Source organism: Equus przewalskii, chromosome 12 (genome assembly GCF_037783145.1).
Source record: "Equus przewalskii isolate Varuska chromosome 12, EquPr2, whole genome shotgun sequence".
NCBI classification, from domain to species: Eukaryota; Metazoa; Chordata; class Mammalia; order Perissodactyla; family Equidae; genus Equus; species Equus przewalskii.
Window position 1 is genome coordinate 8,762,401 of NC_091842.1, and position 27,063 is coordinate 8,789,463.

General features: G+C 57.2%; 2 protein-coding genes and 1 long non-coding RNA gene across 4 annotated transcripts in view; 1 reads left to right on the forward strand and 2 right to left on the reverse strand.

Moving 5' to 3' along the window:
- Positions 1 to 8,109, forward strand: part of ZAN (zonadhesin) — a 33,345-nt gene extending 25,236 nt beyond the window's left edge. The window contains exons 35-47 of one of the 2 annotated variants that reach the window (XM_070566302.1): positions 2,211 to 2,422; positions 2,899 to 3,040; positions 3,478 to 3,725; positions 4,217 to 4,346; positions 4,533 to 4,704; positions 4,994 to 5,164; positions 5,411 to 5,550; positions 5,990 to 6,189; positions 6,292 to 6,430; positions 6,946 to 7,086; positions 7,696 to 7,804; positions 7,899 to 7,942; positions 8,023 to 8,109. In XM_070566302.1, coding sequence (XP_070422403.1) covers positions 2,211 to 2,422; positions 2,899 to 3,040; positions 3,478 to 3,725; positions 4,217 to 4,346; positions 4,533 to 4,704; positions 4,994 to 5,164; positions 5,411 to 5,550; positions 5,990 to 6,189; positions 6,292 to 6,430; positions 6,946 to 7,086; positions 7,696 to 7,804; positions 7,899 to 7,942; positions 8,023 to 8,063 — 1,889 coding nt within the window. In that variant the 3' untranslated portion in view covers positions 8,064 to 8,109. The remainder of the gene's footprint in view (positions 1 to 2,210; positions 2,423 to 2,898; positions 3,041 to 3,477; positions 3,726 to 4,216; positions 4,347 to 4,532; positions 4,705 to 4,993; positions 5,165 to 5,410; positions 5,551 to 5,989; positions 6,190 to 6,291; positions 6,431 to 6,945; positions 7,087 to 7,695; positions 7,805 to 7,898; positions 7,943 to 8,022) is intronic. The other variant, XM_070566303.1, reaches the window with a different exon arrangement.
- Positions 512 to 5,888, reverse strand: LOC139074704 (uncharacterized). Its single transcript, XR_011524358.1, has 4 exons — positions 5,768 to 5,888; positions 4,051 to 4,350; positions 1,680 to 1,827; positions 512 to 1,003 (listed from the first exon to the last, which is right to left on the reverse strand). It is a non-coding gene; the product is annotated as an uncharacterized lncRNA (long non-coding RNA).
- Positions 8,110 to 10,324: 2,215 nt separating the features above from the next.
- Positions 10,325 to 26,448, reverse strand: EPHB4 (EPH receptor B4). The gene is made up of 17 exons (XM_070566304.1): positions 25,829 to 26,448; positions 22,973 to 23,043; positions 22,463 to 22,750; positions 21,306 to 21,702; positions 20,194 to 20,349; positions 19,675 to 20,007; positions 19,206 to 19,330; positions 18,658 to 18,823; positions 17,392 to 17,494; positions 17,119 to 17,183; positions 16,890 to 17,003; positions 16,555 to 16,802; positions 13,977 to 14,192; positions 13,525 to 13,674; positions 12,918 to 13,111; positions 12,586 to 12,741; positions 10,325 to 11,439 (listed from the first exon to the last, which is right to left on the reverse strand). Exons 1-17 carry the CDS (start codon positions 25,878 to 25,880, stop codon positions 11,310 to 11,312), a joined length of 2,964 nt encoding a protein of 987 aa, XP_070422405.1. The 5' UTR covers positions 25,881 to 26,448; the 3' UTR covers positions 10,325 to 11,309.
- Positions 26,449 to 27,063: the final 615 nt, after the last annotated feature.

A 27,063-nucleotide genomic window follows, 5' to 3' on the forward strand; every position in this document is an offset into this window, starting at 1 on the left:
GGATCTTGCAAGCTACCCCGGCCTCTCCTCTCTCACCCCTGTTTCCGGGCACCTGTGCATGACCTGCATCGCATGACCCCATTCCCCACACGGGCCTCGCTTTCCACCCCTCCCTGCCTTTATACACACTGCTCCCTGCAGCTGGAAGTTTCCTCCTTCTCTCCTCCTGGAAGACGCCTAGGCATCCTTCTGTAGCTCTTTCCTTAAAATTTAAAAAAATTTTATTATTCACATGCCATAATATTCACCCCTCTAAAAGTGTACAATTCACTGGCTTTTAGGATCCCCACCAGATTGTGCAACCACTACCGCTATGTGATTCCAGAAGCTTTTAAATTTTACGACAGTGATTAAAGTGGTTTTAGTATGTGATAGATTCACATGGTTCAAAAACTTAAAAAGTATTTTAAAGATGCCCAGTGCGAAGTCCCCTCCCATCCTGACCCTGTGGGCCCAGTTCCCAGCCTGCTCTTCGCAGCATCTGAGTATTTTTCCAAAGATCTTGTATTTATGCACGTGCAAACAAGTGTAATTTATTTTCCTTATTTTCTTACAAACAGCATACAAGACACAGTATTTTGCAGTTTTTAATCACTTAACAACCTGGCTTACAGATCCTTTGGCGTCAGATACTCTCTTTTGTAGCTGATATTCCATTATCACATCATAATTCATTTATCATAATTTATTTGACTAGTCTCCTCTTGGTGAACTTTCCGATTGGCAAAGTTGTTTCCAATCTTTTACTATTGCAAATGGTGCTGCGGTGGATAACCTTACGCATATAACGATTTTCTATGCGTATGTTTCTGTCTGTGGGATAAATTCCTAGAAGTGGAATTGTTGGGTCAAGGACTGTGTGCCTTTGTGCTTTGAGATACTGCCAATTGGCTTTCCACAGGGCTTGAGGAATTTACATTCTCACCCGCCCCATATGAGAGTGTCCGTTTCCCCACAGCCTCGCCAACACGGAGCGTTATCCTGCTTTTGGATTTTTGCCAATCTGATAAGTAAAAAATAAAAAGAGTCTTAATTTGCATTTTTCCTATTATGAGGGAGGTTGTGCATTCTTTCAAATATTTAGCAGCCATTTGAATTTCCCTTTCTGTGAACTATCTCTTCCTACCCATTTGCCATTTTCCACTGGTTTGTTGTTGTTTCTTTATTGAACTATTTCACAGAAGTCCCTTATCTATTACAGAGAGTAGCCTTTTATTAACGCCATGAGTTACAAAAATTTTTCCAGGTCTTTTCTTTTCATCTTTGACTCTTTTTTTTGCCATGCAGAGAAAAAAAAAAAAATATATATATATATATGTATTTATGGGGTCAAATATACTAGGCTTTGTTTTATGGCTTCTGCATTCTAAGCCATAGTTATAAATGCCTTCTGCACTCTGAAGTTCAAAAAGAATTTGCCCATGTTTGGCTCTAGTATTTTTATCATTTCATTTTTTTATATTTAAGTGTTTGATCCACGGGGATTTATCCTGATGCGTAGTATGACATATGAATTGACTTTGTTGTTTTTGGTTTTTTACAGCATTATTAAATGACTAGTCTCGTCTTTTCCCACTGACTGAGATGCCACAGTTTATTCTACACTGAATTCTCATACATATTTGGGTCCCTATCTGAGCTTTTTCTTCTCTTGCATTGCTCCATCTTTCTTTACTTACTGGGAACTCAATGTCGTGATCCTTGAGAGTTTAAAATGCGTTTTCATTTCTGGTGGTGACATTCACTACCCACTCTTTGTTTTTTCAGAGTTGTCTTGGCTTTTCTGATTTGTTTATAGCTTCATCTCCACTTTAATATCGTCTTGTCCTATTAAACGACAAAATGAAATCATGTTGGTGTATTTCACTGGCGTTATATTAAATGCATAAATTAACTTAGGGAGAACTGACATCTTTATGTTGCGGGCTCTTCCTATGCGTGGACGTTTCCATTGGTTCACAAGCACTTTTACTGAAAGGGCTCTGTTTAACTCCTCCCTGAGTCACTGCCTCCCTGCTCTGAGCTCCTGTTATACCTCGTACCCGCATGCCTGCCACCTGCTTGCTGACCATATGCATCAAAGGCTCACGGTGGCTGCTGGCCGACAGCCGTCTCCCATGCGGAACTGGGAAAACCATTGCTGTTCCCATCTTTCCTTGGGACCTGGCATGTGGCGCACTCAGTCAATGTCTCCCCTCCCCCTCCCCCAGCTCTGGAGTGCCCCACCTACAGCACCTTCACGACCTGCGTTCCTGCCTGCTCACCTTCCTGCCAGGACCCGGAAGGCTGGTGCAAGGGCACCGAAGTCCCCGCCACCTGCAAGGAGGGCTGCGTTTGTCAGCCCGGCTACGTGCTCAGTGAGCAGCACTGTGTGCCCTGGAGTCAGTGCGGTTGCAAGGACGCCCAGGGCGGCTTGCTCCCCGTGAGTGGAGATAAGACACCTTGAGGATGGAGCTTTCTCCTTTTCTGTGCCTCCGTTGACTGGGGCGTCTCGCTGGCCCTGGGGTGTGAAGGTTGGGGACAGGGCAGGCTGGTCTCCAGCCAGGCATGGCTAGAGGTGCATGATTTGGGTTTTGGATCTGAGGAATCCAAACAGCTGGGATGTGGCATGATGTAGTGGGAGAGGCTCAGCCTTGGTTCGACTCCTGACGGTACCAGTCATGGGTCAGGGACCCCTGTTACCTCAGCTTCCTCATCTGTAAGATGGGTCCAGTGGTACCTCCTGAACAACATCTGTAAGACTCCAAGCACAGTGCCTCTGGGGGGTGCTCCAGGGACATAAGGTGCAAACAGCCCCGTAACTGTTAAACCTTTCAGACTGTAGACTTGGGCTGTAGTGGTGAGAGGGTGAACTGGCTCTTCCTGCTCCCTCCCTTGTTCTTCCTGTGGCTTCTACAGGTGGGTAAGACCTGGCTGTCCCATGGCTGCACCCAGAGATGTGTCTGCAAAGCAGGAGCTATTCAGTGCCAGCCCTTCACCTGCCCCTCTGGTTCCCACTGCCAGCCCGACGCCACCAGCACTGACACCTGTGCTCCCGACAGTGAGGATGGCCCTCATGAGGGAGGTGGGGAGAGGCGTGCTCAGGGCTGAGGTGGAGCAAGAGGCAGGGCTTCCGCTGGGATGCTCTGGGGAGAGAGGGCGGCAGGGGCAGGCAAGGGTGGTGGCTCCCGTCACAATCTCCCCCTCCCCGCCCCCCCGCCACCCGCTGTTCTCATCCTGGCTCTCCCCAGCTCTGAGGCCGCCTGCAAGTCATGCCTCTGGCTAGGATTTGCTACACTGAGGGCAAAAAGAGGGGCCCCGATAGGAGATCCTCTCAGGTTTTTAACTGGGGCTGGGAGAGGGGGAAAGTTGAAAGATCAAGTACCCAGGGAGGCCAGGGCTGAGAGTGAGGGCGACAGAGACGTGGAGCCGTGTGAGGGATTCTGGGACTTTTGTATCCGGGCAGGGTGCCTTCTCAGCGTTGGCCTTTCTCGGCAGAGTCGGAACAATGCTCAGTTTTCGGGGACCCCCATTACCGCACATTTGATGGCCTCAGCTACCGCTTCCAGGGCCGCATGACCTACACCCTGGTCAAGACCGTGGATGTGCTCCCCGATGGGGTGGAGCCCCTGGTCGTGGAGGGACGCAACAAGATGATTCCCCCCTTCACCTCCATCTTCCTGCACGAAATCCTCGTGATGGTCTATGGCTATACAATCCAGCTCCAGACCAACCTGGAGCTTGTGGTAGGAGCCGGGGGGCTGGGAGGGTCTGGGGAGGTAGGCTGGGCCATGGGGGGCCGCCTGCAGCAGGTGAAGCCAGGACTCTGTGTTCCCTGGGAGGGTCCCTGCAGGGGCTGCCTAGTTTTAGAAGTCAGAATCAGTGCCACACTCCCCTCCTGGGGAGAGGTAGAAGGGGCAGTGGGATTAAGCAAAAGGTTGGTGAGAGACAGGAGCAGAGAGAGGAGAGAGCGTGCAGGGTGAAGGTGGAGTGAGGCTGAAGAAGCACCAGGGGCATGAACTCTGCCAAGCTTTTTGCAAAGAAGGGGCTGGGGCCGCAAAAGGAGCAGACCTCAGAGAGGCCTCTGCTACTTGCGATAGCAAAGGCTGCTGGGTATCTTGTTCCACAGAGTGACGGCATGGAGAGGTACTGAGATGTGCAGAGAGAGGCAGAGGCAAAAGTGGTAGACGGTCAGGTTGATTCAGGACGCCCTAGGGCTCCCGTCTTCCTTCTCCAGGTCAACAACCAGAAGATGGCCATCCCCTACAAGGTCAACGAGCATCTGCGGGTTACCATGCGGAGCCATCGCCTGTATCTGATCACCAACTTTGAGCTGGTCGTGAGCTTCGATGGAAGAAATAACGCAGGTACCTGCGAGTGGGGACAGGAGAGCCGAAGGGATGTTTCTGGAATAGGGGAGGGAAACCACGTCTTAGGCTGAACATGGTGCGAGTGGGCTGGGAGTGAGGCCCCGAGTTCCAGGGGAACAGACAGGAGGGGTGGGAAAGAGAAGAGGGGGGAGTCTCACTTCTGGACGCCCCCTCCTCCTGCAGTGATTTCTCTGCCCAGCATGTACGAGGGGCTTGTGCGCGGCCTGTGTGGGAACTACGACAAGAACCGGAGGAACGAGTTTATGCTGCCCAATGGCACCCTCACCCAGAACCTCAACACCTTTGGCAACAGTTGGGAGGTCAAGATCAAGGAAGACCTTGCCCGCGTCTCAAGGTGAGAGGGCTGGGGCTCTGAGCAGGGAGGCCCAGGCCCCGGGGAGATGAGCAGCGGCCCAACATCTGTCCACACTCTCTTACGCCATATCTCAGCACAGGAGGACACGCAAGGCGCGCGCCCAGCCAGCCAGCCAGCCATGCTTGATTCTCCTCAGACCGGCTGTGGGGCGCCTGCCGTGGGCGTCCATTCTGTGCATGCGCTCCCTTACGCCCCCTTCCCAGTTCTCCCTCCCCCTAAGTTCACAGTCCTGGGGGCCTCACCTGGCCCTGCGCTGTCTCTGCCCCAGGGCCATACCAGAGGAGGAAGATGGAGAGGAGGAGTTAGGCTTCCAGGTGACAGAATGCAGCCCGGAGCAGCTGGAGCTCCGCAACAGCACCCAGGCTTGTGGGGTGCTGGTGGACCCCCAGGGCCCTTTTGCCACCTGTCACCAGACTGTGGCCCCAGATCCCTTCCACGAGTGAGTCAAGGACCCCAGACATGCGGGAATGGCCTTTCTCCGGGTCCTGCTGCCATCTGGGATTTGTGCTCCCTTGGGCTCCCTTCTTTCTCTCTGTGGCCTCGGTTCCTTATGAGCCACCCCCCACCCGCCCCACACACACATGGCCTGATGTCTTTCTGCTGGACTTCCAGGCCCTCTTCTTTAGGGCTGGGTCTCCTGGCCTCCTGTCTCTGACAGCCCCCCAATTGTCCCCGCCACCCCCAGGCACTGTGTGTTTGATCTGTGTGCCGCCTGGGACCCCAGACAGCGGGAGGAACTGCGCTGCCAGGTCCTCAGCGGGTACGCCATCATCTGCCAGGAAGCGGGCGCCGCCCTGGCCGGCTGGCGAGACCACACCCACTGTGGTGAGGCGCTGATCTTCCCCAGCAGCTGACCCCTGACCCCATCAGCCATTTCTACCCTCTGCTCTGAGCCCCCACCGCTGCCCCGACCTCGGGCTTCCCGCCTTGGTTCCCCGTCTTTCAACTCTCACCTTGTCAACGTCCTCCCAACCTCGCCCCCTCTGCCTCGACCTGGGAAGCCTCACCCCCACCCACGTTACCCTATCCCACTCCTTCTCACCAATGCCCATCTTTGCTCCTCCAGTTCCTTCACATGCTTTAATGTCCCAGATGAAAGGCACCCAACCAAAGCCGGCCCCCTGGCCTGGCTTCCCGGCCAGCACAGAGCTCTGTGTTCTGTTGGCTGACCTTGGTCCCTTTCTAGCTTCCGGCTGCACATTCCCCAGACCTGTTGGGCTGGCCCCGGCCCAGCCACCTTCTGACTGCAACTCTGTCCCCTCAGCCTTGGTGTGTCCAGCCAATACTGTCTATCAGAGCTGTATGACACCCTGCCCCGCCTCCTGTGCCAACCTGGCCGCCCCCGGGGACTGCGAGGGCCCCTGTGTGGAAGGCTGTGCCAGCCTCCCCGGCTACGTCTACAGCGGCGCTCGGAGCCTGCCCCTGGCCCACTGTGGCTGCACCCACAACGGCATCTACTACCAGGTCTGGGCTGGGATGGGGAGGCCTGGGGTGGCGGAGGGGTCAGCCACATGAGAGAGGAAACCCGACTTTCTCCTCCCCGCCCTTCTCCCCTCCCCACTCCAGCGGGGTGACAGGTTTGTGACTGAGGATTGCTCTCAGCGCTGCATTTGTGCCAGCTCGGGGGTCCTGCTGTGTGAGCCCTTCAGCTGCCGCGCTGGGGAGATCTGCACCCTGGGCAACTTCACGCGTGGCTGCTTCCGAGGTGAGCCCGGACCGCCCCTTGGCTCCAGCTGCCCCCATACCCTGGGGGCCCCAGGCCTGAGGACCCTCCCTCCCAGTCCTCTGCCTGCGACTCCTCCCCATCGATGTGAGGAAGTTCACGCCATTTAATCTTGCTCTTTTCACTGGCTCCCTTCCTTTTTTGGGAGGGGCAAATGGCAAGGACCTGGCTTTCGAGCATCTGCTATCTGCTAGACACTGTGCTGGGCCCTTTTCCCAGCGTTAGCCTCCTGTGAGCTCCTTTAGTCCTTACTCAGCGCTTGGGGGTAAGCACAGCAGCCCCATTTTATAGTCAAGAACATGGAGTTCAGAGAGGGTGAGCGATTTCCCCAGAGCCCTGGGCTACTGAGTGCAGACCAGCATTGGACGCCAGGCCAGGGAACCCCAGCCAGTCTCTGTGAGCCGCTGCTGTCTTCCCTGGGGTCCCAGCCCCCAGCGCCTCTCCCTGGCTGCAGGTTTCCTCCTAGAACCCCCTCCCAACCTCCCCCATCCCTGCAGAAAGCCCGTGTCTACGGAACCCCTGTCAGAATGACGGGCGGTGCCAGGAACAGGGACCCCACTTCACTTGTGAGTGTGAACTTGGTTACGGGGGAGACCTTTGCACGGAGCCTTGGGATGTGCCACCCCCTGAAAAGCCAGGTAAGAACTTCATCCCAAGCCCTGTGTCCTCACGGCCCCTGTATGCCTCGCCCCGCTCTTATTTCCCCCTCTCGTATTCCTCTAAGCCTCTCCAGTACCTTTTATTGTTTTTCTCTATTCAAAGTTATCATTCCTTGAGCCTCTGGGCCACTGGTTCCCCAGTTTTACCTTTTGCCCAAGATTGCCCGGGCAGAATTGGGGTGGGGAGAGCTTGTTTCCATATCACTCTGGGTCTCACCCCCAGAGATCCAAATTCGGTGGGTCTGCAGTGGACCTGGAAATCTGCATTTTAACTGAAGGACATGATTCCAGGGCTGCCACTCTTTGAGAGGCACTGGCCGAGACGGTACTCTGGGCTCCAGGGAACCAGCTGGATGAACAGCCCCCTAAAAAGGCGTGTGGGAGTTGTGTGTTCAGAAACAGAAGGGGTTCCCGGGGGTGGCGCTAAGGCTTTGGAGCCCCGGGAGCCATGGCCTCCAGGAGAGAGAACCAGCCACACCCAGGATTTAGGGGGATGTGGTCCCTTCCTGGAGGCAACTGAGAACTGAAAGGGAGTCTCTGCCCCCATCCCTTCCTCTCCCATGCCCCTTTCTGTTCCCTGCACCCCAGAAGTATTCGCATTGGTGGCCATCCTGTTGGGAATGCTGGTGCCTGTGATAGTCGTGGTGCCTGCACTGACCAGAGAATGCGTTTCCAGGAAGAGGCGGAGGAGGAGGAAGTGAGTTCTGGAAAGGGGACAAGGAGGGGCGGCTGGGGGTGCATAAACACGGGGAGTGGGCACCAACGCTTGTCTGTTCCCCACTGCCCCCTAGGGAGGAAACGCATAGCCAGAATGGAGACCGGCTGGCGGACGCAGGTGAGAACCAACCCCACTGAACCCTGGAGGCCAGGAGTCGAGTCAGCCTCTAATATGGGTATTCTTGCTTTCCTCCTCAGATTATGTTCCCAGGCGTGCCTTCAAAGTCACTCAGTTTTGAGTTATCCTCAAAAAAGGAGAGAGAAAATAAAATGATTTATTATTGAGGTGTGAATTTCCACATGATTATGGTGGAGGAAGGGTCTGTGAGGTGGGTCTTGGGGGAGAAATAGGAGGGAGACAGGCGTGTGGGGTCGTGGGCTGGGTGCTCTGCAAAATGTCCAACGGGGAGGGGACCCGAGGTCTGAGGAGGTGTCTGTCCCTTAGACAAAGCCACGTGGGGGTGGGCTGTCAGCCCTCTGGCTTCTTGGACACAGGAGAAGAGACTGCACTTTTCCTGTCTTCACCCCAGGGCCTCTGAGTTCCCCACCAGGGGCTGTGAAAGGTGACCCTGAGAAGTTTGACGTTTCTAACGATGAGAATAATCGCTGGGTAGCGGCTAAGAATGGGGAATGTGGCTTTTTCGAAAGGGCGAACCAGCCTGTGACCCTCTGGGGAGGCCTCCACCTTCTGCACGGGTCCATTTCCCAAAAGTGCCTGGGGGTTACTGTGGTAACTGAGGGTGGGGTCTGGGGGCCGGCATGCTGAGGAGTTTTGAGCTCCGTCCTAGGAGTGACCCCTCAACTCAGCCTCAGGCCAAAGGGCAAACATTCTGACCCCTCCCCCAATGCCTGTACCTTCCACTGGACAGGTCCTTGCTTGGGAGAGGGGCTGGGACATCCTGCTTGGGCTCTAAGTAAAGAGAGGCTACTAACTTGGAGGAGGGGTGAGGGGTGGGTGTAGGACCCCTGGGAACAGGGGACAGGGGATGCCAAATCCAGCAGGGCACTGGGGTCTAGAAAGGAATCCTTACTCTGTGCTTACTCTCTGAGATGGCCCCTGCAACCGCATTCGTTTAAGGAAGTGAGACCCAACCTGGGTGGGGAAAGGAGCCCAGGAAGGGAGGGCTGCCCCTGGCCAGGCCACATCCCCTTAGCTGGCAGGGAGCAGCTCACACTCTGGAGCTGGCCATGGCAGGAAGGGTTGGGGCAGTTTCTGGAACTGGTCTGGCCATGCTCTAACCTGGGCATCACGGGCTCCCCGCTGCACACCTGCCCTGACCTTCACCTGGTCTTTGACCTTCTGCCTCTGTTCTTCATCCGTGCCCTGCTCCCTTGACCTCTGCTCCTTCCCTTGCTAGCTAAGGTCACCTTATGTAGCCAGGATTTCTAGTAGGCAAAGGAAGGGGGTGGCCTGGGCTGGCATTCTCCAGACAACCTCCCTCTATACCCAGAACCTCCTCGTTCTTGGCAGAAATGAGTTCCACCCCGTCTTGGGGTTACAAAGAGGTATGGGCAGTATGTCATCCAGGGAGGGGACAGGATTCCAGAGGTACTAGGGACTCCAGAAGAGGGCTGTAGAGGCAGGAAATCCAGGACAGGATCACCGCCCGAGGCTACCTGGCCTGGAGGAGCAGCAACTGTGATGTGGGGTCCTGCACCAACCCTGACACGACACCAGGGGGCAACTGAGACACAGATATGGCAAAGCTACACTAGGTGAACAAAGCTGGCGGGGCCTAGGCCTCCCCCTGCAGGTGTCCCCTGAGGGCGGGCAGAGATTGGGAGCAAAGAAGGAAACAGAAGATGGTGAGAAAGACAACGGGGGATTGACCCCATCCTCGTCTTCCTGTTTGGGAGGGAGAAGTTGGGGGAAGACGCTCAGGTGGTTTTCCCCTCCTCTTCCCAGGAGGCTGGGAGAACCTGCCTGGGCAGCATCTTGAAAGGAGGAATTGTCCTCCCAACCCAGCCCAGAATCAATGTGTGTGCACGCGCGCGTACACATGGTGGGGGGGGATCCATGGCCTCCACATCAGCCCTCTGCCCCTCCCCCACAGCCAGTGCAGACACGCTCCCCCCACTGCCTCTAAACCAACCCCAGCTGTCAACATCTGGCCCACATCTGTCTCCTTCATCTGACTGGACCCCACCCCAGCCAATACCCCCTTCTCCCCTTCAGGGGGCTGCAGGGCGGGGCTGTAAGCTCAAGGCCTCTGCCAGGGACAGGGAACCACGACAAGGGAGGGAGGGGGCAGCCCCACTCCGGAGGTGCCCCAGGCTCTTGGCAGAGCCATCTGGAGCTGTTAGAAGCAGCTGCCAATGACTCATCTCCCACTGCCCCCACCCCACCACCTCAAACACACCCTGGGGATGCGAACAGAGCACCCAGCCCCCCACAACCCTGTCTCAAGACCTCGACCCCTGGCTGGAAAGCTTCTCCATACCCAGACCCCACTCTCCTCAGAAATCTATCCCATCCTCCGCCCACAATCACCCCCAGAGCTGCGACACTTCCCATTTTCTTTTATTTATACAAAAAATTGTTTTAAATATAATTTAAGAACCCCTCCAAGCACCGGTGGCTGTCTCTGGCTTCCACACCACTACCTCATCCCCCACACCCCCTCATGGACACAGCTTGAGGGTACTTGGGGGGCAGGGAAATGTCTGGGGGGAGTGGCGTGACCAAGGCACTGTTCTGAAAACAGACACAACGATGGGTCCCTGTTTCAACTTGGGCAAAGGAGGTGATAATGAAACAGGTCCCCTCAACACGAAAAGTTATGACAAGGACGGTAGAAAAACAAAACAAAAACAAAAACAAAAAAAAAGGAAGGGAAGAAGGAAAAATAAGACCAAAAACAAAAAATAAAACTCAAAAACCTTCAATATGAAGGCAGCAGATTGGGGAGGGGCATTTACAAGGGAAAACTGAGTTGGGTGGAGACAGCAGCAAGGTCGGGACACCCAAGCCCAATGATTCTGTCACTGGGCCATGACAGCTGTCCCTGCCTCCCGCCAGGGCGCTCCACCCCCGAGCTCGCAGGCTGCCCACCCTCTTCTCTTTGGTCTGCAGGGCCGGGGCCCTTCAAGGGGAGGAGGGGCACCCGGGGCCCGAATTGGGGATCCGAGGGAGGCTGTGGGCATCGTGCCCAACCACTCCGGGGGAAGTTGGCATAGCATGGGCGCTTCCTTTCCCTCTGGTCACACCCAGTCCTGAGGGAAGGGCTCCCGCACCCTTGGTGTGGGGTTCCCTGCCCGGGGGGCATGTCATTTCTACACTCCCATGGCAGAATCCCCAGATCCTGTCTCTCCAAACTGCCAGCTCCCCATCCTCATGGGTTCAAAGTGCAATCCAGTGGGGCACACGGAAGGGGGCCTCTTGGGTACCACCCCCCGACTCTGCCTCAGGGAAGAAGGGGAGCTAGGTCCCTGGCGTGGGGGTTCCTGCCGCTCCAGAGCTGTGGGGCCAGGCGAGGAGGCGCAGGTCAGTACTGCGGGGCTGGCGCTCCCGACCCGCCTGGGGCTCCAGGCTTGGCCTGGGACTTCATGTGCTGGACACTGGCCAGGATTTTCTTCTGGTGTCCCGCCAGAGTGACTCCAATTCGGAGCAGGTCCCTAGGGAAGAACGGAGAGCTAGGTGAGGCGGGCCATAGGGCTCCCGGCGGCTCTCTTAGCTTAACTCCAGAAACCGTCCCGACTCGGGACTGTCAACCAATCAGAAAGGCCAGCAGGGAAGCGGGGAACACGTCAATAGTTGCCAGGCAGTTTCCGGAGGGTTTAGGAGCCAGGCTGCAGAAGCGAGCAGCCGCAGTAAGGGGTGGGGCTAGGTATCCCGCAGGGGCCCAGAGGCGGGAGGTGCCGGCTTCGAGGTGGGGGCTGTGGCCTGGATGCTGGAGCAAGGATTAGGAAAAGAAGAATCAGAGGAGAGGAACGAAAGAGAGAAAAAAGCCCACAAGATTAGGCTGGGGGAAGGGACTGCACAGATTGCATTAGAGGAGAAGTCAGAAGGAAAAGGCCAGAGACAGAGGAAGGGCTGGGTGGACAGGAAAGGGAGGGAAGGGGTGAAAACAAATTGCTCCCCCCCATCCTGACGCCTGGAGACTGAGATAAGGGAAAAAAGATGAGGTGGGAAATGGAGAGCAAGAACCTGTGTCAAGATGAGGCTGGGACAAGTCAGGGAGGAGAGCACCCTGCCCTGGGGGGAGAGGGAGGGCCTCCCGGGACCTTCAGGTTCCGGATTTCTGTTATTCAAACCTTGGGCAAGAAGAGTCCTCGAAAGAGAAATGAGAAGGCAGAAAGGAGGAGTACCAGAGAGAGGCCAACTAGGGAAAGACAGTCTTTGGGAGGTGCTGGAATCATAAAACCATTTAATATTAAAGCTGGAAAGGATCTGCAAAACCCAGTCCAACCTTCTCCTTTTATGGGTGGGAAAACATCCAGAGTTGACACGTTGTTAATGTGAGAGCAGGGTCTGGAATGCAGATAGATGCACAAAGAGAGATACAGATTGAGAGGCCAGGAGTGAGATAGCTCAGGGCTAAGATGGTGCAAGGGGGTGAGGCGGGCACAGCTGGTCTGGAAGATTCCCTGGGCTCTCAGCCCCAGCAGCTGTTACTGTTTTGAGGGGCTCTAGAAAACAGAGTTGGCACCAGGAGTTGACCTCAAAGGCCCCTGCTCAAACTGTGGGCCTGATTCTGGTCCCCAGGTGCCCCTCTGACTGCTCGGCCCTCACCCCCACCTCCAGCCCCTGCCACGACTTACTCAGCGGAGATCTGGCTGACCAGCTCGAAGGAACCAAACCCAGCGGCTGCAAAACTTTCTTCGTATCTTCCCATCTTGATGGCTCGAAGCCACTCACCCACAGAGCCGAAAGCTGAGTAGTGAGGCTGCCGCTGATCCAGGAGCGGGTGTGAAGCCCTGGGAGGCAAGGATGGGGAGGACGCGCTGAGTACCAGGCCTGTACCAGGGCAGGGATGCTGAGCCCAGCCTTGGAGAGGCAGCGGAGACCATCCCACATACCACCAAAGGGAGAAAGAGAGGTTCTGGGGGGCGGCAGAGTGCAGGAAGGAGGGCCCTTTCTCTGAGGTCCTCACCCGCCATTCTCCCTGGCTACAATTTTGAGGCTGGCAGGGTTCCGGATCATCTTGTCAAGGGCGCTGACCACCTGGGGGAAGCGGGGCCGCGCATTCCGGTCCTTCTGCCAACAGTCCAGCATGAGCTGGTGCAGGGAAGTGGGGCAGTCTGGGGGTGGGGGCAGCCGGTAGTCCTGTTCAATGGCATTGATCACCTGGAATGACAAGTAGAAGCACTGGGTGAAGATGTCTGGGGAGAATGACGATGCCAAAGGACCCCAAGGAGACGGTGACTGAGCACATGCTGGGACGGTGCCACAGCCCTCCAGAATGATAGATCTGGGGGTCCTCCTGGCCAGGCCGAGTCTAGCTGTGGCTCGATGCCCCAGCAGCTCTTGGGTTGTAATCCAGACATGTAACCTCTCAACCATTCTGTCCATCTCTGTGTCCTTCTGTGACCAGACCTGCTGTACCAAAGTCTTGGATACAAAGACCAGCTCTTTTTCGTGCCACCCTCACCATCTCAAAGATCCGGCAGTGATGAGCACTCTGGGAATCCCACCCCCCACTCCACAGCCCAGGTGAAAGAACATTCCAGGAACAGTTGGTAGGACCACGGGACACTTACATCCTGATTGCTCATATCCCAGTATGGCCGTTCCCCAAATGACATGACCTCCCACATCACAATCCCGTAGCTCCAGGCATCACTGGCAGATGTGAACTTCCGGAAGGCAATGGCCTCAGGGGCTGTCCATCGGATGGGGATCTTTCCTCCCTAAAGATGGGGGAGAAGAAGGTGAGCTGAGGAACCCACAGAACCAGGCCCCCTCCCCCCTGCCTTTGCTTTTCCCCCTGGCTCAGGCCTCCCTTCTTTCTGGGACCCCAGCACCCAGCTCAACTCTGTTCTTTGCCTAGATACCTGGAACACAGGTCCCGAAGCTGACCGTCCCCTCCATGGTCTGCTCCTATATGCTGTCCCTGGACCAGAGCTGACCATCCCTCAGCGCCCCGCCCTTCCAACCTTCCCTCCCTACCTGCCCTAAGAACCTAGTTCATACGCCCATCCCCCGGCCTCACCAGGGAGCTTGTGTAGGTGGGATCAGAGGAGTTCTCCTCCAGGAATCGGGAGAGACCAAAGTCTGACACCTTGCAGACGAGGTTGCTGTTGACCAGGATGTTGCGGGCGGCCAGGTCTCGGTGGACGTAGCTCATCTCAGCAAGGTACCGCATGCCCGAGGCAATGCCCCGCAACATGCCCACCAGCTGGATGACCGTGAACTGTCCGTCGTTCAGCTGGAGAGCGGACAAGGGAGAGTGGGGGCATGGTTAGGACAGCTGGCCCACCGTTCCCTCTTCTTTCTAAGCCGTATTTGCCATCTCCAGACCCATCTCATGCTCACCTGTAGGGCAGGGCTGCCCACTGCCTGGGAAGCCCTCCTCCTCTCTCTTACCCCGAGCTCTCTCGGCCCTTACTGCAGTATCATGACACATTGCTTATAATTGTTCCTGTTTCAAATATATGCAGCAGTCTCTCTTAATGAGATTATATTGCAGATATTTTAAAATTTTCTTCCATTTAACCTATGTAATGCTTTACACCCAGGAAATTCTCAACAAATGCTCTTGATCCAAAATGTTCTTTTTATCTGACAGCGACAGAGTTCTTGACGGTTAGGAGTGCTCTGAGCTACCTGTCCACAGGTGGAGATGCACCGGTGCTGACCCAGCTGCATCTCGCTCAGCCCTCTTGGACCAACTACGTGTAGCGCACAAGAGAACAGCGAGGAGTCGGGGCGTGACCGGTGACCACAGCACCAAAACCAGGGTCTAAATCTTGGCCTTGACCTTGACTGAGTTTGCCTTTACCAGGTAAGCCGACCACTCGTGGACAGTTAACTAACCCCATCTTCTGGGTTCAGCCAGCATGCTGGGGACCCTTGGCAGCCCTGCAGGGCCAGGGACAGAGTCTGAAAACCGAATTCTGAATCCGTCCTCACAGCCTGCACCTACTCCAGGCCTCAAAACTCAGTTTGTGGAAACACCACTTGCCAGATGCTCAGGGTATAAAGCCAGGCATCACTGTGATTCCTTCCTTTCTTTCCTTCACCTGCCACTTACAATCCCTCAGCGAGTTCTGCTGGCCCTGCTTCCAAAACACACCCCAAGTCCAACCACGTCTCAGCACCCCACCGCACCCTGCCCCGGCCTGAAGGACGGCAGGGCTCCCCCTTGGCTCCTGGCTTCTGCTCCTGCTCGCCAGCACCTGCCACAGGGACCTCCTTAAATCATCTCACACTCCTGCTGGAATCCCTCCAAAGGGTTCCCCTCCAACTTCGAATCAAAGCCAAATTCCTGACTAAGGCCACGAGGCCCACTTGGCCGGGCCACCACCTATGTCACGGTCGCTCCTCCACTCACCAGCTTCAGCCTCATGGGCCTTTCTGCTTCTCAAACATGCTGAGTTCCTGCCCCCTCTGGGGCTCTCCTCTCTGCCCCCAACACGCTTCTCCCCCCATCTTCTCAGGGCTGCCTCTGTCTCATCTATCCAAATGTCGCTGCTAAAACAGACTTCTTTCCCCTCCTTGTAAACGGATCTTTGTCCACTGCCAATGGAACAGACTCCTGTGTCCACAAGGGAGGGTCAGGCCGTCATCGCACCACCCCAAGCTCTGCCTCAGCATCACTCATGGGGGGAGCCAGGCAGCCTGTGTCTCCTGAGGGGGGGCCGTGTGAATTACACAGCACCCCCGGGGTAGGCTGGCCACAGACGTTTAATTCTGAACTTATCAAAACATTAGATATAGCTTCTCCTACAGGAAATACAGAGAAACAAGCTAAATGACCCTACAGGAAAGAACCTGATAAATCCAGAAGTGAGACACTGATGGTGACAAGTGGCCTAGATCTTCAGCATGTCAGTGTCACGACAAGGGATTTCGAAGACGCTCAAAACAGTAACCACCAGGTGCAATGCTTGATCCTGAACTGGATCCTGGTTTGGATAAACCCGCAATAAGGGACATTTTGGGGAAAAGTGAATGTCCACTGGGGGCTGGATGATACCAGGGGAGTGTTGTAATTCTGTTCAATGTAACATTATTTTGCTATGTAGGAAAACATTTTGATTTTTCTAAAAACGCATTGTAAAGTTAACAAAATAATAAAGTTCACTAAAACCTGTTAAAATGACAAAAAGAAAATAAGCTCTTTCCCCTCAACGGCAGCTACTTTTCCATGATCCTTTTTAATTGTTTTCGTCTCTACAATTCTTTGTTCACTTTCTATAAAAGCTTGCGTGTTGAATTGTTAATTCTCAGTCTCCCCCTTACACTGTCAGGTCTGTAAGAGCAGAGATGCTCATGGCTCTATGCCGGGGCCTAGGATGCTGGCTGGTGCATAGAAGGTGCTCAGGAAATATTTGTCAAAAGGATGAAGGATGACCCTTTATATCCTGGGGTCAGCTGGCCCCATAGAGAGGCCAGTTCCACCCACGGCGGAAGGAGAGGCCCATCCCAGGAACTCAACCTTTCCTGCAGGGAGAACCAAGGGCGGATGGGGAGTGACTTGGGACCCACTGTCTGTCCTGGGTTCTGAGTTCCTTGGCTGCGCTGGGGGAGCTCAGATGGACGTGGAGGCTGGGGACAGGGGGGCTCACCCGCAGGAAGGAGTCCAAGGCGCCGTTCTCCATGAACTCAGTGAGGATCATGACGGGCACACTGTTGGTGACCACACCCTCCAGGCGGATGATGTTGGGGTGCTCGAACTGGCCCATGATGGAGGCCTCGCTCAGGAACTCGCGCCTCTGGCGCTCCGTGTAGCCACCCTTCAAGGTCTTGATGGCCACGCAGCTCTCCTTCTTCCCTGGGGCCTTGAGCCGCCCCCGGCACACCTCGCCAAACTCACCTTCAGGGAGGACACCGAGGGTCAGCTCTCCTCCGCCCTGGTCTGGCCTGCCTGCCCTCCCAGGCGCCCAGGCATCTTTCCTCTCACCTGCGCCAATCACCTCTTCAATCTTGACATAGGAGACGTCGATCTCTTTTGCAAATTCCCTCACAGCTTCATTAGGGTCTTCATAGGTGAAGGGGTCAATGTAGACTTTAGTACCTGAGGGATCAAGCAGAGCCCGTCAGTTACGTAACATCCCCTGCCCTCAGCTGCCCTGATTCTTGTCTCACAGCTCTTGCCCCAGCCCTCTTTCCTTCAGGATAGGCCTACCCACCGTGCCCGATGAGATACTGTCCGTGTTTGTCCGAGTATTCCGCTTCTCTCCCGCTGCTCTGCTTCCTATAGCCAATGGGAAAGAAAAGGTAAACTGAGTCACACATCTCTGTGTTCCCAGAGGGACACGACAGGAAGAGAGGAGCGGGGATTGGAAAAGATTCCAAGTGAAAACAGCCTCCTGGGGCATAGAAGGAGGCTTGCCCCGGAGCAAGAGGGCAGGTGGCCATGTATGTGGGGCTTTGCAAGGGCCCCCAGGGCCTGGAGTCCTCACCTGAGGCAGAGGACAGCGATGACGATGACCACCAGGACCAGCACCACGCCCACAACCGCCGTGCCTGCGATCAGTGCCAGCTGCTCCCGCCAGCTCTCATTCTCTGGGGAGAGAAACTGGTGATCAGAGAACCCACTGGCCCCTGGGCCCCGCACCAGCCTTGAGGAAGGGGCCGTGAGTCCCCTGAGAACAGGCCCCCAGCACAGCGCGGCAGGCTCGGGAGAAAGAAGGGAGAGAGGGCGGAGGGAGGAGGGGCCTGGGAAGCCCAATGGTTTACAAAGTGCTTTCCACGGCCCGTTGGCCCCCAGAAGTCCCTCAGGGCAAAGAAGGAAGTTTCCCAATCTTATTACCACCAGAGTGGGTTTGATTTTGTTCAGTTATGAATCCCGGTGACCGCAAAAAGTCCCAACTGAATGAAAAGTCCCAAAGGCTAAAAATGAAAAGGTTTACAGCCAAAAAGTGGAAACAACTCAAATATCCATCAATGGATGAACAGACAAATAAAACCCGCTGTAGCCGTATGAGGACTATTTTCTGGCCATAAAAAGGAATGAGGCACTGACATGTGCTACAACATGGATGAACCTTGAAGACATCATGCCGAGTGAAACAAGAAGCCACGAAAACCACAAAAGGAAGAAGTCACAAAAGGCCATGTATTGTGTGATTCCATTCGTATGAAATGTCCAGAAGAGGCGAATCCATGGAGACAGAAAGCAGGCTGGTGTTTGCCAGGGGCTGAGGGCTGATGGAAGGGGCATGGGGTCTCTTTCGGGGGTGCTGAAATATTCGGAAATTAATTGTGGTGATGCTTGCGCAACTCCGTGAATATACCAAAAGCCATTGATTTGTGCATTTTAAATGGCAAATTGTTTGGTATGTGAAACATATCTCAATAAAACTGTTAAAAAAGTTAAAAGGTTTTAGAAAATCACTGGGCTAGCATATGAGAACTCACAAGCGTCACCTCATTTCATCCCTGGAGCCCTGTGAGAGGCCTCGGGATATTTCCATTTTTTGGATGACAGAGCTGGGGCTCAGGGGTCAAGATTCTGCTAAAGGTCACACAGCTGGAAAGCTGTGAGCGGGTCTTCACACCCAGCTGTTGGTTTCGGTTTCTGCACTGTGTGCTCTCCTCACCAGGCCAAAATGCCTCGTGGCTTTGAGGAAGAGGAGCACGCAGATGTGACTTTGGGGGGTCCTTCGAGGCAGAGGCCACACCTCCAGCCTCCTGGGGGCAGCACTCCCACCCCCTCCCAAGCTCACCATCCAGCTGGGTCTGGCTGTGGTGCTCCTGGCCGAAGGGCCCGTAGCCGGCCTCGGAGCGCGCCCGAACCTGGACCAGGTAGCTGGCTCCTCTCTTCAGTCCCTGCAGCTCTGCCCGGTTTTCTGATGTCTTCAGGAACCGCACACTGCTGGGGCCCTCTGCGCCCTGTCCAGGAGGAGGAGGGGGCTGGCTCTACTTGGGGCCCCCAGTTTCTGCTCTCTTCCCACCTCCCCGGGCTCTGGGTCTCCATCACTAGCTTCTCAGTCCTGTTGAGTGGCAGGCAAGGACTTTGTGCTCACTTAGATATGCATTCATCATCTCATTTAACCCTTGCAGCAATTCTGTGGGGCGGGTTCTGTTATAACTATTTTACAATGGGGACAATGAGCTCAGAGAGGCCAAGGGGCTGGCCCACAGTCACACAGCGAGTACATATGGCAGAGCGGGAATTCTAATGCCTGCCAGATGCCTGCAATTCAGGTGTCCCCCAAGCCCGGAGGATGTCCCACTGCCCACCCCTAGTCCTGGGGTCAGGGCCTGCTCTTACCTTCTCGTGGTACTTGACCTCGTAGTCCAGCACTGCCCCACTGGGTGCCCGGGGGACAGCCCACGCCAGGCTCAAGCTGCTGGGTGATGACCGCGTCACCCGGATGTCGGACACTGGGGGCGGCACTGTGACAGAAGAGACCGGTTGGGAGACTTCCTCATGGCAGGTCTGTCCCTTATGTTTCCCAACTTTCTCTGCTGACTACACTTGTCTCAGTTCTCCAGCTGTTTCAGGAATTCCTTCTGGCTCCCTCTGCCCCACCCTTACCTCTCCAGCCTCCTTTGCATCTTTTTCATTCCTTCTTCTGCCTCTTGCCCTGCAAGCCCTGACCCTCCATACTTCTGGGGACCCCATGCCCCAGCCACTGACTTTTTCCTTCAGTCTTTTAGGCTGTCCACATCCCTCACTGGCCTTTCCCACCAACATCTCTCCCATCCAACCATGGGCTGCCCCCAGCTGTAAGTCTCACCCTCGCGGTCGGTGGTGACATTCACAGCCTCAAATGGGACCGGCCCGGTAGCTAAGGAGGACACCCCATTCAAGGCGGTGACCTCGAAGGTATAGGTGAAGTCAGGACGCAGCCCACGAATTGCCACCCAGGGCTCCACCAGGTCCCGGGGGCCAGGGTCGAAGGTCAAGTCTCCTCCACAGGGCGTGCAGGACCCCCCGGGGCGGCACTCCCTGCAGCGGAGCGCGTAGGTGAGGTCCTCTCGGCCACCTGACTCGAGGGGGGCACTCCACTCCAGGCGCAGGGAGGAGCCGTTCAGGCGGGGAACCACGCTTCTAGGAGCGGACGGAGGGGCTGCGGGAGACCAGGAGTCAGACAGAGGCTGAGCAGATGGGCACGGGAGGGGGCAGTGGGACAGACAGGCAGCCACACTGACTTCTCGTCTTGGCTGGGCACCAGCAGGCCAGGGTCAAGAGAAGGCAGGCCTGGGAGGATGGGAACTGGGGTAGGGGTCCACCCCAGGGGTCACTGGTCACTTACTGGTACAAGGGGCACCCCGGGGGTCTGTGCGAGCCCGGAAGTACCCTATCCGGCACTGGCAGACAGACGAGCCGATGCTGTTGGAGTGGCTATTGGCTGGGCACGGCTGGCAGGACCCCTCGCCGGACAGGGGCTTGAAGGTGCCCTGGGCACAGGCTGAGACAGAGAAAACGTCTATCAAAAACATGCTGTGCTCTTAATTACGTTTGCATGCAGTGCAAAGTGAGGACGGAGGATGTAAGAGGAGCAGGAGACCTCCCTCCAGAGCGGGGGTCCTAACCTTCATTAACCCTGACACCCCCACCCCCACCCCGCCATGGCAGCCTGGGGAAACCCACAGACCCCTGCTCAGAATAATGACCTCAAATGCATATCACAGCAAACACAGGACCACAAAGGAAACCAGGTAAGTTGAAATACAATGATGAAAACAAGTTTGTGACATAGCAATGTGTTTCCTTATCAACATGGTGTAGTGGCAGATCTAATGGCCACTGTTAACACTGAAGTTGTGATGAGCAAAAAGAGCATTTTGACCGTCTTGCATCCTCGGTCACGGGCTGTGAAAATACCCATGATTTGAATGGTGCCCGAGTCCCAGGTCCCGCTCTGACCCCTGGGCTCTGTTGCCCACATTCCACATGGGAGGAGTGGCCAATTTCAGGCGGAGGTGAGTGGAAATAAGAGGTCATTTTTTTCCTCCACCCAGGTTCACAGATCCCCTACATTCTGTCTGTAAACCCAAGTTCAGAACCCCTGCTCTAGAGAAAAAGCCAAGTGAGAACTCAGTATCAGGAAATTAGAGGAACCACGATGAACAAGAAGAGAGACCGTGAGAACTTTGTCCTCTGAGCCCAACAAGGTCCGCCCACTCTGAGGACAGTCCTGCATCCCAGGACAGCCTCCCATGGGCAGGAAGGAGTGGGTCGTAGTTAAGAGGAAGAGTGTGGAAGAACTCAGAATTCTGCTGGGGGTGCTGAAAACAGGCCCTCCAGTAATTGAGTGCCCAAGAGAGTGAGGAAATGGAAATCTAAGAAGTGGGTCCAAGGGCAGGGTGCACGACGCCCCCCGCGAGGATAGCAAAGCTTTACGGGGGAGTCGCCAGCCCTCACCTCGGCACCTGGTATTCCCCTCAGCGGCCTCGAACCCTGGAGCACAGCTGCAGCCCGTGACCGGCTGCTCAGCCCACTGGCCATCCTCCCGGCAGTAGAGGCTGGGGCTGGGGCCAGGAGCAGGGACAGCATCCGCCACGCAGCTCCCCGCCACGGGCACCACAAGCTCCCGGGGCACGGTGTCCGGGAAGCGGGTGAGGTTCACGGTCAGCTGGGGACACTTCTTGTAGAAGAGGTGCAGGGACAGCAGGGCCATGCAGGCACCCTGGTCCTGGAAGGCCAGGTAGAAGCCCGCCTTGGTGAGTGGGCCCAGACGCAGCGTCTTGATGTTCACCTTCCCGGTTGCCTCGGCCCCCGGGCGCTTCCGAGTCAGGTGCTCAGCCGCCACTGTGTCCACCTGCCAGGTGGGAGAAGAGCCTCACTACAGACGTCCTCCACTTCCCAAGGACTCAGTGGATTGTCGTCTTCTTCCTAGCGCACCCTCTCCCTGACCGCCTCGGTTCCTGTTCCAGAACCTTCTCTCCATCTTTCCCAACGTGCACTTTCCTACCGGCCCCAACACTGACCATTGATACTTGCTGAGCTCCTGTGTCCAGCCTCTGTCCTGCACCCTCTTTCGGTTCACTCATTCTACAAACATTTATCCACACCCACACCAGGCCCTAACTCAGCGCCGAGGAAGCAGACACGAAGGAAACACAGACAACTGCAAACACTGTGCGTGCTGCAGCAGGAGGAACCCCAGGGCCGGCCGCGTCAGCAAGGACGTCCCAGGGGAGAGCTGGGGGCTGGAACTTAGAAGACCAGTAGGAGGTGGTAGAAGAGGCAGAGAGAATGCATTCCAGAGCGAGGCAGCAGCTAGTGCAAAGGCACGGGGCTGGAAAGGGGCGAGGTATCCTTGAAGAATGGGGACATGTAGGGTGGCCAGAGCACAGTGGACTAGAGCGGTCGAGATGATCTCCCCCAGGGGCCAGGCCAGCAGCCCAACTGCATGCTGCTGCACTACCTGGCAGATCACCTTCTTCCCTCCCCAGACCTGAGCCTCCTGCTCCAGCCCTCAGAGTCCCCGGCCCCCGCCAAGGGCCTGGGAAGCTCATCCGTCGCCTCTGACCACAGGTGTGTCCCCACCCCTAGCCCGTGGCCATCCACCTGGGTACCTTGATGTAGGGGTTCTCCATCCAGGCGGGCGTGAGGGCTGTGGCCGTGTCAGCATCGCTCTCGAAGTAGAAGACGGTGAAGGTCTCCTTGCAGGAGCGCCCGGCGCGCGGCAGGGACAGGCACTCGAGCATGGTGAAGCGAAGCGTGGCGTACACGTGGACGGCGCCCCGCCGCGGGACCCAGCCCGTGCGCAGCCAGTGGGCCAGGCCCGGGGCCCGCTGCACGTCGCACACCTCATAGGTCCGCACGCTGTGCTGCTCCTCATCCAAGCCACTCAGCTCTTCCCACTGCGGGAGAAGGGGGTCAGCTTGGGGGCTGCTGAGCGGGGGAAGGTCAGGGGGAGGGTGTTTGTCATAAAGTGCAGAGAGGACCTCTGAGAGCAAAGCTTGGGGGACACTAGCTCAGGCTGCTGCCATGTGGGAGGGCAGGGAAGCAGGTCAGCACAGGCGCCTCTCGTCCCTCCCGCCTCAGTTTCCCTCGGAGCCCCAGCTTCTGGGCCCAGCACTTACCTGCCCGTCCACCTGGGGGAATGTCACCCACTTCAGGTCGGCAGTTTCCAATTTTGTGTTTAGTAGGGTCTCTAAGACAGACAGACAGACAGACAGAGTCAGTCAGTGCTTCGGGGAGACACCGGGAAGACCAGATCCCTGAGAATGGAGACAGGTGGGTCCTCTTAGCTCCAAGCTGGAGGAGTCGGATCTGACGGAGATGAGAGGGAGCAAGCCCTCCCCACTGTCAGTCGTGTGTGTGTGTGTGTGTGTGTGTGTGTGTCCGTGTGCCCAATTTCTCGCCTCTGAGTGCCAGCCCCACCCCTAACAGCTGGCAGGCACTGGGCTGCCCCCTCAGGACTCCCAGATGGAGGCCGCTGTGAACTGTGCCCTGGAGGAGGAGAAGCGGGGAGACACAAACGCTGGAAGAGAAGGGCAAACAGTTCAGACAGCGTTAAACCAGAGCGCTGACCTGGCCCTGATCCGGCAGTGGGCAAAGGGCTGCAGGCTGGGGACACCTTCCCTACAGGGCCTGACCTCTGCCGTCCCTTCCTCAAATCCAAAGTCGCCGCCTCCCTCCCCCCAACTCTGCTCCTCTTCCAAGTCCCCACTTGAAGGGCGAAGGGCGCAAACACTCCAGTCCTTCAGATCCTTGAAGGTGGTGCTGGCCTCCTGAGGCCCAGCCCTGACTGCCCTCCCCCCCGGCCCCCCACCGGCTCACTGCTGTCAGAGGAGGAAGTGCTGGAGTCTGGACGCTTGGGTTCCCGCCCTGGCCCCTGCCTGCAGGGGCTCACATCTGTATTTGGTTACGGGAAGGAAAAGAGGAGATTTTCGGGGGGTGTGTATGGGGGCTAAGCACACCTGGCTCGGCTCCGGCACCGGGCACCAGGGGAGGGGTGGGGCTCTGCCAGAAGGGGTGATTGGGAGAAACTGCACAGCCCCTGGCAGCAGCAGAGGGTGCAGGGAGAGCAGGGGAATCCCCTCCGAGGCCAGGGCAATGTGGGGGGCCGAGGCCGCGCGGGAGGAGCAGAGAGGTGCCCCCAGGGGAGCCAGCAGCATACCTGGGACCAGGGCCTGCCCCCCTCAGTGGAGGCTGCGGGAGAGAAGGGAAGGCATGCAGGTGGGGCAGCGGCCCTCAGGGACCAAGTGATGTCCAGGGAGGGTAAGGGGTCAGGCGGGCCCCCAGCCAGCCCGAGGTGAGGCCCGGGCCCCCATGGGTGGCAAGAGACAGCGCAGCACACTGGGGACAGGATGCTGGGGTTCTGGGAAGGGGGTGGATAGAGGCTGCCCGTCTCCACCCTCCATTGTTCCAGCCTGGATAGTGTTTTCCTGTCTCCAATTTACACACTGTCTCTGCTTCAGGGCTGTCCTGGCGCTCAGAGCGGCTCACTTTCTCTCATCCTATCTCCATCTGGCCTGCCTCGCGCCCTCCGTGATCTGCCAGTTCTCCTCTCACCTCTCTCTCCTGCTCTCAGTCCACCTCCGCTTCTCTTTCTGACGGTCACTCTCTCTCCTCTGTCTTGTGTCCCACCTTTCACCTCCCCTGGGGCACATGGCCTTGGATAAATTACTTAACTCTTCCAAGCCTCAGTGTCCTCATCTGTAAAATGGGGGCAACAATACCTCCACCCGCAGAGTGGTCAGAACCACAAAAATACAAAGCCCTCGGCACGGGCCTGGAGCTTGGGAAGTACTTAGGTTACAGGAATTAGAAGCATTATTTCCTTTTCCCCTTCCCGTCTTTCTGTCCGTCTCCCCACACTTTGTCCTGGTGGGTTTTCCCCCCTGCTGCCCTTCCTTTCTCTCTCCCACAGCTCTTCCCCGTTTCTCTGAGCCAGCCAAGTCTCCCTCTCCCCCACACCCAGCCTTTGATCCCCAGCCCAGAGCAGCACTGCCCAGCCTGGGGAGAGGGGTTCTGCTGTCTTTGATTCCTCCTCCTCAGCAGCCCCCCATGCCCCACTTCCCGAGACCCCTTTGACTCCAGGCAATCAAGGTGGGGCGGGGGGGAGGGGTGGGGAGGCAGCTCATTGAAAGGAGATTAGGGCCATAGGAGGAGGGTTTAAAGGACTCTTGGTTCCCCCTCTAGGGGGTAAGGGGAGGGGAGAGACTCACCGATGAATCCATCGGAGAGAAATACAGAAAAAATTAGAAATGTACAGAGACTAGGAGGTAGTGGTTACGCTGAGTTCCAGCGACATGGGGGCTGTGCAGGTCAGTTTCTGCTGGTTGTACAGCTGGAGAGAGGGGCTCCGGCAGGACCGGGGCAGACCTGGGGTGTAGACGGCATTTAAAGGGCTGGGGTGCAGCCTGGGGAAACCAGGGAGGGGGGCCTCTCTGCCCAAGGGCAGCAGTTTTGGGGGAGATTGGGGGTTTGGAGTGTGCGTGCAGAAGGGGGCCATCCCCAGAGGAGTGTGGAATCGTAGGATCAAGGTGTGAATGCCCAGGGATGGGGGGCGGGGGTAGTTTTACGGCCTAGCACAAAGTTCTGCCTTGTCTGGCGTTGTTCCTCCAGAAATGCTTCCTCACGTTTCGCAGAGGTGGGAAGAGGGACAGAAACTTTGGAAAGAGTTTTGAGGACAGGAGCAGAGGGAAAAGGAAAGGCTGCCAAGGGCGTGTGGAGTCGGGAGGAAGAGTTTGGGGAACCGGAGCAGGGGCACGTCCCGGGACGGAGCCCGACTCCATCTCTTTCCCAAACAAAAGAAAACTCCGCTGCCCGCTGGGCCGCCTCCTCCCCGCCCCCAGCCCGGTCCAGCACTATTGGTCTGAAGTGTTCGGGGTTGGGGTGCCAGGGTCGGGGTAGAGAGAGGTCGGACCCTCCGCTCCGAGGCCCAACTTTGGGGGTCCCAGGAGTGGCGGGGTGCCCCCATGGAAACTCACCTTCTACAGCAGCTGCGAGCGAAGCCCAGCAGAGCAGAGCCCGGAGCTCCATGGCGCCGCCTCACTTCGGTTGGATCCGATCCGAGTTTGGGGGGCGCTAGCCCCCCCAGGTCTGAACCCCCCCTGAGCGGGTGAACGCCGACTCCGCGCGCGGGACTCTCGGTCGGGGCCCTTAGCGCGGGCCCATGCGGGCGCGCTGGGCACCCGGCGGCGGCGCCCAGGTGTGGCCCCGAGTCCCCGCCGCGCGCGCGCGCAGGCAGGCGGGCTGGGGGCGTCCTTGCAGTGGCCGCGCAGGGCGGACGCAGAACGAGATGTGGCTGGAGTCGGGGTCCCTCTGGGGCCTCGGGGTCCCACCCCAGCTGGCTAGGGATGGGCCAGCCGCTCGCGGTCTCCCCCCCTCCCTGGAGTGGCGCTGCTAGCGCCGCCGGGCCCAGTGCGCTCCGCGACGGCGAGGAGGGTGGGAGCCAGAGCGGGGACGGGAGCGGGAGGGAGGGAGACTGCGGCGCGGGGTCGGGCGGGCCGGGGCTGGGCCGGGCTGGGACTGGGCCGGGCGGCGCCTAGCGGGGGAGGGAGGGCCGCGCGGGGGGCGGAGGGAGCTCCCCCCACCCCAGCGGGGGCTCGGCGAGGGGACTGGGGAGCGCTGATTGGAGCTCACGCTGCTGAATAATTCATGAGGGAAGCAGAGCAGGGTGCAGAGCGGAGCAGGTCGGGAAGTTGGGAGAAAGTTTGGAGAAGGGGGAGGGGCGGCGGGCGCGGAGCCCGGGACCGCCCAAACGTGCTCAGTGGCCGTGCGCCCCGGTCTGGACGGCGCGTGTCGGGGCCGGGGCCCAGGGACCCCCCGGGGCAGGTCCGACCCGGCAGAAGCCAGGGAGCAGAGAAACACACCCAGCAGCACGGGGGGGTCGCACGGACGTGCGCGTAAAAGTACACTACACACTCGAAGCCCGCTCAGATCTTCCTTTGGACTCCAGATTCTTCTCCGGGATGTGCCTACTACCCCCTCGTTGGCGCAGGGGACCATGTTTGGGGAAACTTTGAGGATGGAAGATGGCCCAGCGGGTCCCGAGGCAGCGATCACAGCTTAGATAACCCTGGAGCGAACGTTCACAAAATCATTCAGCAAACATTAAGTATTGGGGACCTTCTGTGCGCGCAACGTCGTGCTAAAAATGTGGGGAGGAAATGGGACAACTGAGTTGAGACAGGGAGAGACATAGAAAAGACGGGGAAGCAAG

Coding starts and splice junctions, on each gene's coding strand:
- EPHB4 (XM_070566304.1), bottom strand. CDS start 25,880: ATGGAGCTCCGGGCTCTGCTCTGCTGGGCTTCGCTCGCAGCTGCTGTA. Junction 20,350..21,305: donor GGGGAATACCAGGTGCCGAG/GTGAGGGCTGGC, acceptor TCTCTGTCTCAG/CCTGTGCCCAGGGCACCTTC. Junction 13,675..13,976: donor CCACCTACACAAGCTCCCTG/GTGAGGCCGGGG, acceptor CCCCATCTTTAG/GGAGGAAAGATCCCCATCCG.